At 48.0% G+C, this 20,035-nt stretch overlaps 1 protein-coding gene and 1 long non-coding RNA gene across 2 annotated transcripts in view; one reads left to right on the forward strand and one right to left on the reverse strand.

Annotated features, from left to right (window-relative positions):
- The first annotated feature begins 277 nt into the window (after positions 1-277).
- On the forward strand, positions 278-10,679 carry LOC106009627 (uncharacterized). The gene is made up of 4 exons (XR_001183663.3): positions 278-1,452; positions 1,676-1,784; positions 4,255-4,325; positions 5,646-10,679. It is a non-coding gene; the product is annotated as an uncharacterized LOC106009627 (long non-coding RNA).
- Positions 10,680-13,526: 2,847 nt separating this feature from the next.
- Positions 13,527-20,035, reverse strand: part of Pxdc1 (PX domain containing 1) — a 30,362-nt gene continuing 23,853 nt past the window's right edge. The window contains exons 4-5 of the mRNA XM_004847760.4: positions 16,374-16,485; positions 13,527-14,643 (exon numbers count right to left, since the gene is read on the reverse strand). Of these exons, the coding sequence (XP_004847817.1) occupies positions 14,526-14,643; positions 16,374-16,485 (230 nt within the window). The 3' untranslated portion in view covers positions 13,527-14,525. The remainder of the gene's footprint in view (positions 14,644-16,373; positions 16,486-20,035) is intronic.

The raw sequence follows: 20,035 nt of genomic DNA on the forward strand, positions 1-20,035 counted from the left end.
GACTTACAATGGGTTATGTCCCAGGAAATCCACGGCAAGTTGAAACTGGTATAAATCAACTACTGGTGTAAACACACCACAGCTAACCCACCACGCCCCAGCTGAGCAGCACAGCCCACTGGGTGCTCGTTGGTACCCCGGTGATCACGAGGCTGACAGGGGCCTGCAGCTCACCATCCTGCCCAGAACTGTGGTGGGGAAGCACCAGCCTGGGAAGGGATCCAAGTTCAAAATCCCAACGGCAGTTTCTACTGGATGCGCCTCACCTTTGCCTCACTGTGAAGTAAAGTCCCAAGCTGAAGCACGGTAAGCCAGGGCCTCTTTATATACACACGTAACCCATGGCTGCAGGCCGGTGTGGGCGCAGTTAGGGTCAGTAAGGAAGTGAGCTAGAAGGAGCAGGACGCTGCAGCCTGAGGGCGCCGAGTTTGGTTTTCTTACCTTGGAGGCTGCGCACTTTCCTCCCGGAGTCCTGGGTGTGGCGTGGGAGTGGGTGGCCCAGACCAGCAGAAAACAACGTCCCTGAGGGTAAGAGAGCGAGGAGCTGAGAGCCCACTGTCCGCAGACCTGTGGATGGCGAGGGCGAGGGCGAGGGCGACACCAGGGCCCAGGAGGACCAGCAGGGGGCGCGTGGAGGAGCAGCGCGAGCCTCGGAATTGGCAGCCTTTGCCCAGGGAGAGCGCTGCGCTGTGGTCTGCAGGGGTAATGGCCAAGCTCACAGCACGGGGCTGCAGGAAATGAGCAGCCTGCCTGGAAAGGGGTGCAAGGACAGTGGGGTCCTGGGAGACAGCCAGGGCCCTGCTAGGGTGCGAGGGAAGGGGGCAGAGGGCCCCAAGAAGCTGCTCCAGTCACCAGGGGGACATCGCCGTGTGTGCACATCCTCCTTGAGTCTGGGCTCCCTCTCCGGACCTCCAGAGTTCAATGTCCTGCACTCCACACTGGACAGAATTGCTTCACGGCCGCTCAGAAGCATGCTTCATCACAACCATCGGATGCAAACACTGCGGGAATCTTGGCAGAGCTGGAATCAGGGTGAGAGCCACGTGGTCTGGCCCAGAAGCCACAGCTAGCCGTGTGCCTCCTCCTGGTGCAGGAGGGACGAAAGGAGATCACTCCTGGGGCCTGCAAAGAGTGTGGCCCTGGAGATAGAGCGAGAGTCAGGACTGACCCAGTCGATCATTTGGGGCAGCAGTTCCCGCCTCTTATACCAAACGCTATTCCCATGAGCTCCTATTTTGCCGGTAAACCCACACTTCCCACAGTAATTTGTCCACTTGAATAATTAACCCAGGCCACGTGAGTTGTTAAAGTTCACTGAGACCTATAGCTGTGAAATCCTACAGTTGCTTGGGTTTTGCATGCTGTGTGAAGGCAGGAAGCGAAATCACCTGGATTTCAGAGCACTCACCCCGTGAGGATGGCAAACTGTGCGAGGGCCTAAATAATAAGAAGGTGAGCATTCGTGGGCCTTGGGAAAAGAGGTTACCGTATCCCAGCACTGGCCGAGGCAGCCCTTGCTCGCTGTTCATTTCCTTTAAGTCATTCTTCTTGAACACTTTTGTGGGGGTGCTAGTCATACCCAGGATGGAGCTCTTCCTTGCCTTGGGGCCTTTGCACGTGCTCTCCTCTCTCTTCAGGGCACCCTACCTCTCACTTGTCCCTCTCTACAATTCAGCTCAAGGATCATGCACTCAGGAAAGCCCCGAAGGCCCTCGGTCACATCAGCTCTTCTGTGGTGTGTGTCCCAGCTGTGAACAAATACCTCGGTGTGTGTTAGCTACACAGTAAGGTCCCTCGGGACCAGGGCGCCCTTCTGCCTCCCAGCATAACCGCAGGTCCCCGCCCAGAGCAGCTGCCCTACACCCACAGCACCTGGGGGAAGAATGAGCCAAGGTGGGCCGGAATGTGGATGTAAACGCACAACTCCAGAGCCCAGTGCTTTTCACTACAGCAAACCGCCAGGGAAGGAAGAGAGGAGGAAGAGGGCCCAGGAGTGGAGGGCTCGTGAGGTCAGGACTGCAGCCCTAGGGTGGCTAGATATCCGCTAAAGCATCAGTGGCCCCTGAAGCCCTGAGGAAGCTGCGCTCCGCTCCGAGTGGTGTGGCGAGCAGCGAGGGCTTTCTCGTGCGCTGCTTTCCTGTGGGCAGGTGCCATCGTGGAGGAAACTGGTTTCCCACAAGTCCGCTCAGTCCCGAGCCGGATCCTAGCAATTCGTCACAGCTGGCTCAGACGCTCAGGGCCTGTCTCAGCACTGCAGCTCAGGGGCCCTTCTGGGAGTGGCAAGGCACTGCCCTTTCTCATGGCTTCAAATGCCCACCTTCCCCAAGTCCCCCCGTTGGAGATTCTGCCCTCTGCTCTGAGCTTCCCGTGGGAGCAGAGCTTTCAGCCTTCGGGGAAGGGGTGATTCTTTCTGCTTTCCTCGGCTTTGGTGCCTTCAAGGAAGCGCAGTGTTCCTGCAGGTTTCCCAGAGACAAAAGGAAACAGGGGCCTGGGGGTGAGAGCATGAGTGCCGGGCAGGGAGGACTCGAGGGTCAGGCAGCCTCTCGCGCACCGTCCCAGACGAGTGAGTGACACAGCCAGCACCTACCAACGGAGCTGCAAGTGCAGGCGTGCCGGGGGCCTTCTTCCGGGAGTCTGAACCACGATGCACCGCAGCTGGTTAAGCTCAGAATGAACTTGCCTTCACCAGCCACTCTTTCACTGTTCCGCTCGGCCCTGTTCCTTGGGTTCGTTGCTCAGATACCTGCTGAGTGTTTTCATCTTCCTCAGCCACAAAGAGCTAAGTCTGCCCAAGGATCCCCCCAGCTCAGGGTCACCAGCAAGGCCCAGCTGTCCTTGGGGAACAGGGTGTGTCCCAGCCACAAACAGAGACTATTCTGGGGCCCAGCTTTTCAGCTGCCCTCTGAAACCAGCTCAGATACGTGAACTGTGGATTGTTCTAATCCTTGTCATTCTCACGTAGAAACAAATTGTATTTTTAAATATGAACAGCTTGCTTCATTTTTAAGTACACAAAATATAAGTTGTACCAGACAAAACTCCAATGCACACTGCCAAAAATAGAAATCTAATAACAGAATCTATCATTTGTGGACCACATTTTCTCCACACTTTGTTGAGCTTTATTTATTTCTTTTAATTCTCATGACAACACTGATAAGTATTGTTATCCTCAGTTTGGATTAAGTAAATTGAGGCCATTTCATTGGCTCATAAAGGTCATGTGAGTGGCTCAGAGTTACAGGGCTGTTTAGTGGTGTAGCCAGGATTTGTATCAGGTCAATCTAACTTCAAAGACTTTACAACCTCTGTGCATTACTGTTGCCTTTGTAATTTATCACAGCAACGGTGACACTAATATATACATATAAGAGAAAATATCATAGTAATAACTACTCATTACTAAAATATTATTGTAACAATTATTCACAATAAAGAACAGTAAAACAGTACTGGAACTCATTTTAGTTAAGACAATCAGGAAAGAGTGAAAGTAGTGAATTAGGGTTTCTAAGAGCAGGTTTAGGAACTGTGTAGAGAAGGGAGAAAGCCAGGCTCCAGAAAGATTGGCAGTCACCCCTCACATCCCCCTCAACCAACATAAGCTAGCCACTGCTCAGTGTCAGCGTTTCAAATCAATTATCATGAAGACAGCAGAGTACACAGGACAAAGTCTTATCTAGCCCATGAGATGTTAATGAATGACTGGTGAAAACAGAACTTCCCATGGGTGTTCCAGTCAATTAATCTCCAAAGCTGGCTTCTACTTCACTGGGACAGAGTTGACCACACAGAAGGGTGGATAAGCTGCATGTGTATATGTGTGATTATGTATGTGAGAGAGAGGAAAAAAGGGAGATATACATACATACACACAGATAGAGGGTAGAGGTTGCAGAGGAAACAAAACTCAAAGTAAGATGGGAGACTGAGGCAGGAGGATCGGGAGCGTGTGGCTAGCCTGGGTGTTATGGCTTATCCAGATGTTCCCCCAAAGCCTCATGTGCTCATGGTGGGAGGGACTGGATCATAGGTGTGTGATACTCAATCATGAGTGTGTGATAGTGGGTTAGTCCACTGATTCATTTAGCATAGTTCTGGCTGGGGGTGACAGTTTTACTGAAGATGGAAAATGCAGCCTGGGTATGGGTGGCACCAACTAATAGGCTTGTAGTCTGGATGAAATAAAAAGGGAAGGCAGAAGGAAGGCTGCTCTGCTTCCTGCCTGCCCTGCCACAGACTGTTTCTCCTCAGTGATCCCCTCTGCCAGGCCACCCTGCCTTGGAGCCAGACGACTATGGACTGAAACCTTTACAAACTGTGAGGTAAAATAAATCTTTCTTCCTTTAACTTGTGGGTAGCGAGTATTTTGTCCAAGCAATAACAAAGTACCTAAGACACTGGACTACATAGTGAGTTCCAGGTCAATCTGGACTACGTAGCAAGTGTCCCAACATCAGGCTTCCTCTCTCAGCAATGCTGTAGATGACAGGGCATTAGTTCTGTACACCCTGAGGTTGGAAAGGGCCTGGCAGGGGAAAGGCAGGGGTCAGGGCTCCACTCAGAACAAGATGCACTGAGGAAAGGCCACTCATTGGGTGCCCAGGTGCCCCAGCAAGCCAAGCCTGGTGTCCTGACATCCAACCATCCCCGTGAGCCAGTGTGGCAGAGTCTAGAGCAGAGCCAGGCAGTCCTGGCGTGTGGGCTCGAAGCCCGAGGGTGAGGAGGAGCACCTGCTGCAACCCCCTGGACAACCTGGGACCTTCTGAACCTCAAGGGCCCAGGTCAGTGATGCTCCTTTCACAGATTGGCAGGACCCACAGGGTGGATGGGGCACTTGCTTGATGTTCTTTCTTGTTTTCTCTCTGATGTGTGGGAAATTCTTTCTGGTGAGCAGAGGTAAAAACCCCCAGGGACTGCTGAAGATCAGGTTGGACCAGAGTCCCAGAGAAAATGAAGACTTCTCAGGGACACTGCAGGTGCCTTGGGAGGTGTTAAGCTGCTCAGGCCAAGTGACATGCTTGCCCAACACATGGCTGCTCGGTGTCCCTAGTCGGTGAGGCATCTCTCCAGGGGCTGGAAGGAGGGTGGTGAGCAAGACACACTGGGGCCCCGATCCCACCTCATCAGGTCCGAGGGGCCAGGAGTCCTGGAACTCTCAAGTTGCCTGGCTCTCTGGATGCCCATCACACACCAAAGGAGCGGAGCTCGAACGTTTCGATCTGGGCTTGGAGTGCAGACCAGACACACAGATGAGGTCCACACAGGCTGGTGGATCTTGCCCCACAGGGAGGAGCAGATGAAATGCTCAGGCTGTGAGTTTAGAGTTATTGTGAGGCTAAGCAGATACCGAAATAGAGACTTCGCACAACGGCTAAAGCAACCCTCTAAATGCCCCTCCCGGTAGCTCTCATTTGTACAACTTCTCACTGTCCTGATTTTACTGAAGTTACATGTATCCCTTCTCTATTTCCTCCAACCCCTCTTCCTCCTTCGCACTAGGCTTTTGTAGGGATTTTTTAGCTTAACTGAAGCCTGTTCAGGACTGAGACAGCACCTTATGCGTCTCTCTTCTCAGTGCCTTGAAATACAGGCTGTGTTCAAAAGCCCCTTTTCTTTCTCCTCTCTTCCGGTTCTCTGTCAAGGGCCTCCCTGGGTTTCCAGGCCTAGAAGTGGACGACAACAGTCACATCGCAGCAGTAGCCCTGCCTCAGGAGCCACAAAGTCACAGTCACCTAAACTCTCTGCCTAAACTCTCAAAGGACTGATTTCATGGATTTTATCGTAGACTTTTCTCTCTAAGTCAGTAGGCTCTGGAGCTGACTCAGTCAAGTCAACTCCACCCATGAAACAAAAATAAATAAATTGCATGGGGGATAAGGGTGAAGAACATTATTTTCAATGAGTCCAAATTTCAAGTCACTGTAGAGTGTTCAATGCAAGCACCCACTATTCCATGCATTTCTGCAAGTCCTGCTTGGTGTGTGTTTCCACTGAAGCACATTAGAGCTGAAATCAGCAAAGAACAAACCTGCTCTGATGGGCTTGTGGAATGCTGGAGGGATACCTGGCCATTAGGCTCCTTTTGAGTGGAAAAAATAAGCAAAATCCTTTGGAAAATAAAGATCTGTGGTTGCCTTACACGTAGCACCCACAGGCTATGGTACCATTGTCAGCATTGTCTCCCTTCCGAAGACAGCAGCTTCCTGGGGAGAAGCACACATTCCAGAGCTGCGACTCTTGTGATGAGCTCCAGTCCTGGCACAGTGTCTTGCTTGCCCAGTAAAGGGAAAGAGAGCAGTAACTCAAAATAATTACAATGGATTGGGCCTTGGTGGGCTGTCATGGGTTGATTGTAAGAATGGCTCCAGTTCATTCTTATCTCCCTGAATCCATGCTCGTGGGTAAGGTCCTACCACACTGATGCTGGACTTGGCCAGGTGATTTGATCAAGCCAATGAGGTGGTAACAAAAGAGATGCAAACAGAGACTTGGAAAGCACATGTACATGGAATTTGTCCTTTAACCGCTCTTGGAAACATGAGTTGCCTTGTGGAAAAAACCTAGGCTAGCCAGAAAGAGGATGAGAGATCACATGGGGCAGAAAGGATGAACCACTGTGGTAGCCCTGTCCACGAGGCTGCCCCTCAGGGAACCCAGCCAAGATCTGCCAAACACGGCCCCAGACAGCAGATCCACCAGTTCATTTAAGTCCACACACTGTGCCCACAAAGCTGGGAGCTATAAACAAACAGCTGTTCAGCCATCAAATTTGGAGCATGTGTTACACAGCAAATACTGGCTGATACAAGGGTTCACTTCCTTCATATATAGAGTTCCTACTTATCTTTTTGAAAGAATCCCTAAAAATCAATAAGGGGCTTTACAAATACATTCTCACTCATGAGAAATTTTGTATATTTAGGTGTAGCATTTTCTTATTTTGCAATGGTGAAATATTTGAAAGAATCTTACTTTCTATCCACACAGACCTAACCATACTAACCATACATGACCCCTCTTAAAGGCAATTTGGCAATGTCTACTATATTATAAAATTTAGTAATCTATTCTTTGACACAGAAATCCACTTTGGAGGTTATTTTTCTACAGATATGCCTACATCTTTATTGTGAAAAGACCATTCACCAAAATATTGTTGGAACAATCAAGCAATAATAAAACATTTGAAACAGCTCATGTGTCCATCAACAGCAGACTGGTCAGGTATATCCTCAGTGAAGCATTGTGTAGATATCAACCAAGGATAAGGAAGCTTTTAAAGAACAGATAGATAAAAGATCTCAGAATAACTTACAGTAAAATAGCTAGATAAAGAGAAGTGTGTATAGTGTGCTGACTTATGTTAAACAGTGAAGGATAAGAATGTATATTCTCATGTTATGCTTATTTTGCATAAAAATTCTTATTCTATGAATCAAAAATTACTAACAGTAACTGCCTAGGTGAGGTGAGAGATTCTAAGAAAGGGGCAGATGATTGAAAGAGCAGGAAGGAGAATTGTTACTATGTGTCTTTCATTCCAAGCATGTCTTTCCCCTCATCATTACACCAACAATGCTCTCACCAAGGTCAATGGTGACTTCAACTGAGCTCAGATCCAATGTTTTCTCCTCCATCTTCACTGTACGTTATTATCAGCAGCAACTGACCCATTGATTTTCTGCTCCTTCAAACACTTCTTTCATTCAGCTTGCAGCTTCCAGGACTCCACATTCCCTTGGCTTTCCTCTTACTCCCTGGCTTTTCTCCTTCTTTTTTGTGTGAATCAAAAAAATTCCTTGGGAATTTGGATCACTTCTTTGTAGGAGTTCTTTGTATATGAAGAAAGTGAGCCCATGTATCAGTCAGCTTCTACTGTGTAACAAGTTCACGTTCTTTTCACACTCCCGCGCTGGTATCTCTTATGTTCGAGTCTCAGGGCTCAGTCTTCAGAAGTCTTTTCTATCTGTTCCCTCTCTCACGGTGAGCAAGTCCAGCCTCCTACCTTTACATATTTTCTCTTTAGTTATGGTTCCTCTCAAACCTCCACCTTCATATTTGCTTTCTTCTGAACTCCAAACCCCAGCGGTAATTAATAATAACAGTCATCTCAAATGTAACACAAGCAAAGCAGAATTTCTACTCTGCCTTTTGAAAGCTGCTTCCCTTCTGGCATTGTAGTTAAAGCAAATGGAAGGATTCAGTGCTCATACCATGAATCTTATAGTCACCCATGAGTCTACTTTTTTAAATCCATGCCCAACCAAACACAGCTTAAAATTCCTGATGTTACCACCCTTGTGAAGAGGATTAGTTCCCTTACAAAAGAAGCTTCACAGAGGCTTTTGTCTCTTCTGTGATACATAAAAGTTGCCATCCATGAGGAATGGTCCCTCACCAGACATCAAATCTGCTGATACCTTTGATCTTGGGCTTCCCAGCCTCATGAGCTATGCACAGTAAATTTCAGTTGTTTAAAGTGACCCTGTTTGAGGCATTTTGTGGTAGCAGCCCAAATGGATGAAGACACTTGTGTCCCCGCTCCCACCTCAACCCTCAAATCTGTTCTCCACCCAGCAGCCACAGCGATCCTCCTACATCTCTTCTCCCGTTATTCCTCTGGACAAAGTCCTCTAGTGGGTCCCATCTCATTCAGAATAAAGCCAAAGCCTTAGGGTGGACTTCAGGCCCTCGTGCGGCCATCCCCAGGCAGCCACATGGCTTCCTCCCTTACCTATTGATCTTTGTCCAAATATTGCCTCCCCGGGTGAAGTGCCTGCTCACCATACTGATAATTGCAACAACCACCCTCAAACTCTATACTCCTGCTTATTTTTCTCCAGGTTCTCCAGTTCACCCTCAAATATTCTACATACACAGTCTACCTACTTGTCTATTTCCACCACCACCCTCCCCTCGCCTGCTAGAAGTCAGCTCGGGTGTTCATTGTGACCTCCCTAGCACACATAACAGCATCTAGCATGCAGTGGGCACTCAGCATTTCTTCAATGAATTGTGAGTTAGTGGACTGATATTTTTAAATATGTTACTGGTTATGGATAAAAAGAAACAAGATTTTCATGAGGAAATAAAAAAATTAGCTTAGCTAAATTAATACACTTAGGTTAAAAAAAGAGAAAGAGAGAGAAAAGAATCAGAGAGCTTCATAAATAATCTCCAACCAATTCGCTAAGTGAAAAAACAGGTACACGAAAGAGTATTCTACATTTTCAAAAATTATGTTTCTGGAGTTTTACCCAGGAAACTAGTAATAATCCTTGTCCCTAAATAAAGGGGCTAGATGACTCAGAAACAGAGGTAGGTAGGATTTGATTTCCAATGAGCAACATTTTGCACGTTTGAATTTTGTACTATGTGCAAACAGAATCTGTTCAAAAGAGAAAATAAAATAATAATAAAAGATTAGAATAATAAATGACTAGCACTTGAGTTACACGCCAAAGCTTAACATTCAGTTGTTTAGAAATGAGATGTACAAATTCTCTTTGAACAGGAAGAATGGGTCCCAAGATTTGAATGAAAGACCTGTCTACGTGCACAGGAAAGACTCTATCTGGGGGGAGGGAGGTCAGCCACAGTCGCTTTGCCCATCAAACACCATCTGTGAGAGAAGAAAGCTTGGCCACCCAACCAGCATTTAGTGTCTGATCCAGCAGACAGTCACACTCGTTCCATCCCAGAGGACATGGCATGGGTAAAGCATGGAGACCCAAGTGCTCATCCTCCCACTAACGTGGAGCTCCTGGGGAAGCATCTCCCTGCTGAGCAAGGCTGCTTCAGGACTGAGAAGGGTCCTCCTTCACATCCCCCATCTGAACAGTTCAGACACAACTGCCGACAGGAGAGGGAGGTGTCACAGCTCCCATTCCCATTGGAGAAGTCATCCGTATTGTCTCTTTGTTCAACTCAGGGGTGTCCAATACATTCACTGCTTGTCTAGGTCAACTTTGCACTTGCCCACAGAAAAATGAGAAATGCACAGTATACGTGATCACCTTTTACACTGCTAGTTTATTAAGTTTTGGGTGTGTGGAAATGTCTTCCATGAAACCTCCAAAGACTCAGTACCAGCGATATTTCCAGGGCTGTTAATCCAATGAATTCCAATTTCTACATTGACAGAGGCAGCTTTAGGTTATTACTTGACTTTTCCCAATTGCAGGGAAAGCGAAGGTACTGGCCAGCCATGATTTCTAAGCATTGTGGCTCCTGCGTCAGTTGTTTCTAGTGTAAATAAATAACGGGAAGCCATTATGACACTTGGACATCTTCCTCAAGATTTCTTAACCTAAGTGTGTCCACAGGAGCGAAATCTGCTCCCAAATTCACCGTATGTACCACCAAGAAGTAGCCTGCAGCAGACTCCCCATCCTGTACCGCCTCCCACTGCCCTATCCTCACTCCGACCCCCCAAACAGGAGCAAATAACAGCAAGTCTAGCTTTACCTGGAAATTCAATAAAATTGAACATTTCTAAAATATGAGGTGCTATGCATCAACCAAGCCCTGAAACCATCCAGACCTTTTGATTAGAAATAAAAGTTATCAAGTTTGAGCACATTATCTATTGATGAAATGCATATACAGAATGCTTCTAGATATCTATCTAGATAGATGCACAGCACATCTAGATAGATGATGCATAGCACATCATATCTTAGAAATGCTTAGCTTTACTGAACATATATAATATATATTATGTATATGATTGATGACTATACTAGAAAATAATCAATGTTGGTGGGTGCTAGGTAGGGGACAGGAATGGAGAGATACTTTCTGCTGAAACCTTTAAAATCACTCTGATTTTATGGACCATGGGAAAGTATCACCCATTCACATAAGAAAAAGCAATGTTTATACCTCTTTGGAGCCTTGTTTCTGATGGAAGATTTTGTTGCATGAAGCACACAGATGCACCACAGTTTGGGTTTTCTCTGTGTCTCCAGCAGGAGATAAACTCAGACCCCTCCACAGAGCAGGAGTTCACAGGCATAAGAATGTCTGATAGCCCTGCATTCCAGTTTCTGTATTTGATGTTTTAACATCCTGGAGCCACGCTGCCACTGGACTGCCCCTCCCTGATTTAACCAATTCCTAGAGATAACAAAGGACTCAGATCCTACCTCTCCTTTCCCATGCAAACCAGTGATCCAGAATCCACCCCCCAAGACCTCCTGCCCCAGCTTCTCACAATCCGGGTCACTATCCACCTCCCCTAATCAGTGCAGGGAAGGGTCAGGTTCCAGAAAACTAGGGACAGGGACAGCACCATACTCCAGAACCCTCTGAAATTGTTTAACCTGGCTGGTTCTAAGCCTGCTCACCCTCCTGGCCTGGTACTTCCCAAGAAACTACAATGAAGGCTCTTGCTACACTTTCCCTTCACTCCCTCTGCCTTTGGACCCAATGTGGTGCTTCCTGGCACAGCTCCCCAAGGCCCAGCGTGACCCCTCCTCTTGGGATGTGTGAAGATAACACTGCCTTTCCGATGGCAGACATCTCCTGATCTGTAGGCTGGATGTGCCCCCAAATAATAAAATCAACATTTTAAAATAGACTGAGCCCAGGATAGAATCCTAGTCTGCAGGAGGTATATTAACATCATGGACATGGGACAGAGATTTCAGCTGCAGTTTAAAAAAAAAAAAAAAAATAGAAGTACTGTGATTTGACAGAATGCCCTCTTAAATGAAGCCAAGAATGTGCCCTAGCCCTACGAGAAGTGGTGAAGGTTAGGACACATTGCTCAGGGCAATTTGGCAGCCATCACCCCTGCATATATTTCTATTAATAAGTGTTCTACCCGTGAGAAACACATTTATTAATGAGCCCAGAATTGGTTCAATTACCAGGCAACTCATGCTTGTTTGTTACCCCAGGAAGAGGGCCCCTGCTAGACTGTGTGTTGATTCTGCAACAATCATCAGAGGCTGGACCGAGTTCACATTCACAATGTGCATTTTTTACTTTACACCCACTTCATGTGTGAAAACCAGCATTTATATGCAAAAGAGACAAAGACAGGATGATTCCTCTGCCTATAAATAGCATCTGCTGAAGGTTCTGGTCATATAGGAAATTCAGGTGACTTAAATGATTTCATTCACCAAAAAGAATTTATTTTAACTGCACACTATGCAGGACCCTGTCTGGTGTAGTCAGCAAGGCTCAAGACCCTCACACAATTGTCAGAAGCAAAGAGGGTGTGCTGGCCACTACTGCCAAGGGGCCCTTGGTTGCCAGAGTAACAGGCAATGTGGTCAAGGAACACCGGAGAGGAGCAGTCCCCGGACGAGGGGCATCCAAGAGTGCAAATTCAGACTCGACTCTGAACTCCTTAGGTGCTGTTCCCAGAACTGATGCTTCAGAGGCGGAAAACTCACTGTTCTTTCGTTTGGCCAAGCTTCTTGTGATTGTTTTTCTGCTCCTTGTCAATGCTTTAAGATTGGGATATTCTGCATGCAAAGTCAGATTTTTACCCTCTACTGAAAAGCTGGGGGATCTGGCCACACACAGCCCACACGTCTAGGTGACACTGTGGGTGAAGCGAGGTGGTGGGAGCGACTACTCACTTGTGCGGTGCATGAGCTCGCTACGCGCTGCAGTCCCGCCACTCCCACTGTCCTCCCACGGCGACACTGAGTGCTAGTAACCACGTCTCACTGCACTTAAGGGAATCTTCATTCAAACTTACAGCTCTCGCCGGTGTGGGGACATAAAGAGTGGGCTTAGAAGACCAAAGTTTTCCAGGGGAAAAAAGGAACTCAGAGAACGCTCTGATGTTGTGAAAGGACAACAAATCCCACCTCAGAGGCTGCATTCTGCAGGGAGTGGAGGCAGTGAAGCTTCTTCAGGGAAGCCCAGAGGAAGGTTTAGGGAGGCAAACTTGGGTCCTGAAAGACAAACGCAGTCTGAGTAAGGGGGTGAGTGGAGCGGGTGCCGTCATAGTGCCGAGTGGCTGCAAAGAAGCGCCTTGTGAAACACAGAGGATGAGTTCATCCAGGCACCAATCCCTGAAGGTTGGACTGGGATGAACTGAACATGCTGACTGATTCTACTGTTAATTAGGCCCAAGGCTCTATCTCTATATGGAAACCAGTTTGGCTGTTAGAAAAAAGAGGCAACTGGTCAACCCCAGTCAGCTGCTTCATATAGTATATTTGAAAATGAGGATGCATTAAGATGAACATAGCTAGGAGGCACAGGAAATGGAAAATTCACAGAAATAGCGTATGTATTGCAGCTGGGTCGCCCAAGAGGTCTACCGTGCCTGCCAAAGGGGAAAGCCCCAACACAAAAAGGGAAAAATTAAAACCCCAAGCTGTTTGTTCACTTTGCAGTTTGGACAGATCACTCCCTAGAGGAAGAACAGAACACATTTCCTAAACAACAACGTGACCAGGACAGCACTGGGCCCAGGCCCGATGGAGTCAACGTTTAGTTCCCAACTCGCCCCTGGGCAGGGGATACAATGAACCACACCTTTCTACACAAACATCTTAAATAGATGAGAGTAGCAGATTTTATTTAATTAAAATAGATTAAAAACAGGCTGTGTAAAAGAATTAGAATTCTCAATAATTTACTGTTATTTACATTACCAAATGCTGGTCGTTAGTAGACACTGTGTGGGGGCCGAGAGCCTACATTTGCTGTGGCCGCCCAGCCTTGAGCTTCCTCCCCATCCCAGCCCCTCAGATTGCCATGGCCAGGACGTCACTGGGCACACGAGAGGGCAGCTCCGGACGCCCTGGTCACAGCATTGTGCCCTGCACTGCAGGGCCGAGAAGCTCACGGCCAAGAAGGGATTCTTACCCTCAGGCCGAGGGCACAGGCACACCTGGTCTTCGGTGAGTTCTCCTTTCGGTCCAGTCCTCCCCACGTGCCTGTGACCCCCGGAAACGCTCCTCTGGGGAGACCCAAACCTAGATTCCGGAGAGACCATGTGAACCCAAAACAAAGCCATGCATGTTGGCTCCCGGGGAGATCCTGAGCTCCCAGACATCCCCTACGTTGTCTAGAACTTGGCAACATGTGCCTCTGCTGTGTGAGGGAGTGGTGGGGATCAGAGGGACTGGGTGGCCCGGACACTTGCCCGAGCGGGGCACTCCTTCAAAGATGCAGTGCCAGTGGGAGGGGGCCCAGCAGAGCCCATGCCCTGCAGGCTCCAAGCGTGGGCAGTGAGCGAGTCCCAGGAGCGGAGAGGCAGGCTGTGGCATCGAGAGGACAGAGAAGACCCCTCAGAAGAGCAGGCGGAGTGGCCTACTGAGTCAGGACCCCAGGTGGATGGAGGGGCCAGGGTTGCTGATCCCTGTGCCCAGCCTGTAGCCAGTGGGAGCCCTGTGGCTCCGCTGGCAGGACACCCAGGCTTCACAGCAATGGGCCTGGGACCCCAGGAGGTCAAGGGCTGAGCAGCAGCTGTGATCGCCAGAGCCACGCGGTGGACAGCACCACCATGTGCAGTCAAGGGCAGAGGCGGGGAGGCCTGATGGAGAGGCTCAGTCCAAAATGTCCGTCTCGAAGGGCACCAGGTGGTAATAGGACAGGTTGGTGACATAAGCTGCTGGGTCATCACCATCCTCCAGCTCCAGAGTGAACTCGCCACCATTCTCAAACCTGAAACAGGTGAAGCCAGCAGTGAGGCCTGGCTCACTGAGTCCCAGAGGGGGGGAAGAAAGGGCAGTAGTGGCCCCTGGAAGGCACCGAGGTGTCGCCACTCTGTGAAAGGGGTCAAGGGACCAACACTGAGGTCTTAGGAGGCGTAGAAAGAGCCAAGATTGCAAATTAGTTGGGCGAAGCAGGTTCCACTCTACAGACCTCCAGAGCTACGTTTGTTTAAGCAAAAGTCACTGAGGTCTTCGTTCCTTCCTTCCCTCTCAGTCAGCTCCAGGTCCCTTGTAGCTCTGGGGACCACAGTGGACAAGACAGGCAGGGCCTGGCCTCAGGAAGCAGGAGCCTGCTAAGGAGACCGGGGCAGGGGCAGTGAGGAGGCCAGGGAGGTCACACGGCAAGGGTCCTTGTAGGCCGGAAACCTGAATTGGGGTGGTGTTGATTCGGGCCCTGAAGGATGAGGGGGATCTGGACGTGCAGGGAAGGGGGTGAATGAGGGAAGAAGGGTCCGGGTCACATGGAGAGGAGGCCAACTCTCGAACTTTGTCCTGGGGCCTTGTCAAGGCCCCGACAGCCTGCTGTCACCTCTCAGCTCAGAGGACAACATGAGACAGGGAGAGAAGGGGACTTCGGAGGCCAGGGGACAGTGTGTCACCGGCTCAAGGCCCGGCCCCCAGCAGAGCTGCCTCGGCCCTGGGTGATGGCCCAGGAGCCTGGTAGCCCCTTCCGCCTCTGGACAGCCACTGGTTCCATCCCACGGGGCCCGGAGCACGGTCGCTCTCTGTCCCCAGCATGCCACCTGCCCACCTCAAGCCAGAGCCTGGGCTGCCAGCTGGGGCTCCACCGAGAGACGAGGGACCTGTGGCAGGCTGGCAGCAACAACTCATGGGCTGGGGCCACTCAGAGCCTGCAGTGCCACCTGACAGCCCCCGATGGCCCAAACAGATGGCTCCTGAGGGACGGCCGCAGCCAGGCCTGGCAGCCCCAGGCCAGGGAGGAAGGAGACCAGGGAGCGAGCCAGGATCTCCCTGCAAATGCTCCCAGCCGCTCCAAGGCTGTCCCGGACCTGACCACAAAGCTCTGCCCTTGACCTCTCCCCAAGAAAATGGCGGGCCTCGTCCCACAGTGCTCTGGAGAAGGGAGGGGTCCCTAGAACACTGCGGATTCGAGCTCAGCCCCTGCCCCAGCCAGAGGCAAGGAAGGGGCTCCCCCTGTCTTCTCCACCTTGGTGTTCCCTGGCCAGTGACTCCTCTCAAGAAGCTAAGGACTCTCCTCCCATCCTCCACGAATCCGCATCCACCACGAACCTCCTCAGACCCAGCCCTGTCCGCACACGGGAGCATGTGGGGCGCACACAGTGGGTACAGGGCCAGGGTATCCTCCGCACCAACACCTCAGGCTCTGCCGGGAGCCCCCGAGGCGAGGCCAACACTGAGCCCTGAAAGCAGCCCCTTTGAGCACAGAGGTGCATGGCCCTCCCACCCCAAGACAGTGGACCCTGGACCTGGCGATTTCTCCCAAAGCCCCTACATAATCACTGATTCGGTCTCCCCCAAAGGCACCAAATCAACTTCTCACCAGACTCCAGGAAAGACAAACTTTTAAAATAAGCATTCACACATGCAGAGGGCCCAGGGCTGGCTGCCTCCGGCCACATCCATGCTTTCTGTAGAGCCTGGCCCGGGTGATGGCAAGGGGACCCCTTTATAAAGCCATGTGCAAGTCAGTGTACTCACAAGTGCTCTGCGGGATCCACGGCCTGGTGCTGGTCTTTTCCATTTGATATACTGTGGTCAATGACTATCGTTTCCGTGTTTGCCAAGCAAAATCCGTTGGATCTCATGATTTCTGAAAACCAAAGCAACAGGTGAGTTTGCAGCAGGGATCTGAGTTGAGGTTTTTCAGTTCTTTGCTTTCCCCTCCACCTACTGTCCCTCATCTTCCACACAGCACCCAAGGCCCATTCCAGACTCTGCCAGACTGAAGGCGCTGACTGAGCCAGAGCAGCCCCGCCCGCTGGCCCCATCTCTCCCTGGAGACAGACGCTCTGGCAGCCTGCACACCTCCAGGCCCCCTTCCCCATGGGGTCAAAGCTGGGGTGGAGAGGCTGGGCTCACTCTGTGACTCGGGTTTGAGACCAGATCTCCCACACAGTGGTGTGTGACCTCTCACAGGTGACCCAAGCTTTCTGAGCCCCCATTGAGCTAAGACAGGGCCGACAGCATCGACCAGCCAGGTTGCTTCAAGGATCTAAAGAGACAGGTTTGTTTTAAGCCAGAGGTGACTTGCACATTTTAGCTCCATACAATTCTACTCAGGTGTTGATGTTTTCTTCCCCCAGTAAGCACAGATGTTAGTAATTCAGAAACGCCACCAAAGAAAACGACATCTCATGTCTACGACAGCTGTATGGCATAGATTGTGAGGGCAGAGTTCTGAGGCTTGTCCAAGGCTGGAAGAGCTGGCATGGAGAATGTGTGGCAGTGAGTTCCAGGGCCCTGGGACTCGTTTTCCCACTGGAGTTTCAAAGTGGTCCTAGCTCATCTTCAGGATCGCTAACTCTAAAACATTGTGAACTGTGGACCCACCCAGTCCACGTAGGAACAGTGGTCCTTTGGTGTCCACGGGGCTTTGTTCCAGGACGCCCAGGGCACCCACTTTGCAGGTGCCCAAGTCCTTCTGTAAAATACCACAGAACCTGCACACACCCTCCCATATGTGCTAATTCACTTCTGGTAGCTTCTACTACCCAAGGCCGTGTAAGTGCTACATCCATAGTTGTCGTACGTCTTGCATTGCTTCGGGCATGGTGGGATTTTTTTCCATAAAGTTTATTGGTACATTTTAGGTATGAAATACAGTTGCATTCATCATTGGGATCTTGTACCATTACATGAGTCTCTTGGTTCTTTTTTTTTTCCCCCTTCTCCTGCCCTCCCTTCACCCCTTCCACCCTCCCTATTTGCAAAGACTTTGTTTCCGTTTTTTTCCTTTTCTCATATTTTTTCTTTTCCCTTCTTTCCTTTCCCCTACCCCCCCCAATTCCCCTGCTCCTTTAGACCTTTACATCCGATTACACAATATCTATTATACATTTTTTAAATTACAATATCAAGATCTAGGAGACATTACCACAGATTTTACAGAATTTAAAAGGATATAGAAAGTATATTTCAAAAATCTGTTTTGAAATAAATTTGACAACTTCTAAGAAGTACCTTGGAAGACAAATTAATGAAACTAACTCCGGAGGAAATATAAAATTTGAGTAGCACCTATTAAAAAAAGTATATTCCTAGCTTGAAAACCTACCTATAGGACAACAACAGGCTCATATACATTTTAAATGATAAATTATATCAAATAATTAAAGCAGAAAAAAAAAATAAATGAACACTTCTCCCCTCATTTTAGGAACTCAACATTGTGCTAATCCCAAAACTGGATAAAGATAATAGACAAAAACAGTATGAACATAGGTAGAAATTTGTTTAACAAAACAAACTATTAGAAGTCAGATCTGGCAGGATGTAGAAAGTGGTTTTGTTATAGGGATGGCAGTGTTGGTTCAGCATTGGAAGATCCACCCCCAAAAGTCATCATTTTAACAGAGGAAAGGAAAAAGCCATATGATCCTGTCATTAGTTGGAGAAAAAGTATTGGACCAAATTCTACAGCTGTTCACGGTAAAAGCTATCAGGAGACTAGAAGTAAAACAGAAACTTCTCAACAGATTTAAGACATGTACTCCATACTTCCAGCGAGAACGCCTTGTATGAATGGAGAAGATTACAATGCTTTCTCCTTAAGGTGGGGAACAAGGGCAGATATGCTTACGCTTTATCTGTCCATTAAACTTAGAAACATAGGCCCAAACCAAAACAGTCTGGCAATAAAGTGTCACAAGTAGGATAGGACTGCCAAGGTAGAAGCAAAATCTTTATATGTAGATGGAATGATCATCTACAGAGAAAATACTAAGAAATCTCTAGGAGCCCCAAGAACTTGTACTTGAATTTAGCAGGACTAGAAAACACAAGGTATATATAAAAATTCAGGTCTATGTATACTTGCTATAAATGAAGAATTGGATTTTGAGATTTAAAAGTTATGTAGGAGTACAAAGAACCTAGAAAAGGTAAAAAAAAAATAGAACAGTGTTGGAAGACATTTATTACCCATTTTAAGACTTCCTCTAAAGCTACAGTAATCAAGGCAGTGTTGGTGTAAGGAAAGACATACAGACCATTGGAATAAAACAGAGAATCTAGAAATAGAACCACACATATATGGTCCACTGAGTTTTGAAAGATTATTTAACATTAACATTTTATAGAATATAAACTCAATTCAAGAGCTGAGGAAAAGATAGTGTTTTCAGCAAATGGCACTAGAACACCTGGTATCCGTATTTAAAAAATTAACCTCAACTCTTTATTTCCATACATAAAAATAACTTGAAAGGATCTATGAACCTAAATATGAAAGACTAAAAGTATAAACCTTTAAAAAGAAATTGTAAGGGAAAATGTTTATGAATTTAGGGTAGGCAAGAACTTCCTAGGATACAAAAAACATGATGTATAAAAGAAAAAAATTGACAAATGAGATTCCATCAAAATTTAGAACTTTAAATGACATCATTAAAATGAAAAGTAGTCCTTAAACAGACCATATTTATAATGCATATAACCTATGGCCAGAATATATAAAGAACTCTTACAGCTCATTAATAGAGAACCCAATTAAAAAGCAGACACAAGAAGATGATAACTAGCCAGTACAGCAGGAGAAAAGGTGTGCAACAATAGAATCAGAAAAGTACTAATCATGAACAATAACAAGATTGAATTATACACTCATTAGGGAGATGAAGTCAAAAGTTTTAAAAGCCTTGTCATGACTTTTTCTTTTTGTTGGATTCTCCCCCTTTGCGTTTAATTTGTCACGCCCAACGGATTCATTCTGCTGGGCTTCCTGGGGTTGTGATCCTCATTGTCCTTTCCTAGGATATTGTCTAAAATTTTCTGGAGTGCTGGTTTGGTATTCATGAAGTTCCTAAGGTGCTCTTTATCATGAAAGTATCTTATTTCTCCATCAATTTTGAAAGACAGTTTTGCAGGATACATCAATCTGGGTTGGAGGCTGTTTTCCTTTAGGGCTTGAAATACATCACTCCAAGGTCTTCTTGCCTTGAGGGTTTGCATTGAGAAGTCTGCTGTGATTCTGATGGGCTTTCCTTTGTATGTGATTCGTTTCTTTTTTCTAACTGCTTGTACAACTTTGTTCTTCTGTTGGGTTTCTGGAATCCTAACTATTATATGCCTATGTGTAGAGTTTTTTTGATCAAGGCTAGCTGGAGCCTCACTTATCTGTATGTCAAGTTCTTGTCCCCTGC

This window comes from Heterocephalus glaber, unplaced genomic scaffold, assembly GCF_053883595.1.
Source record: "Heterocephalus glaber isolate CG9 unplaced genomic scaffold, H.glaber_assembly_v1.0 deba00001472, whole genome shotgun sequence".
Taxonomy (NCBI): Eukaryota; Metazoa; Chordata; class Mammalia; order Rodentia; family Bathyergidae; genus Heterocephalus; species Heterocephalus glaber.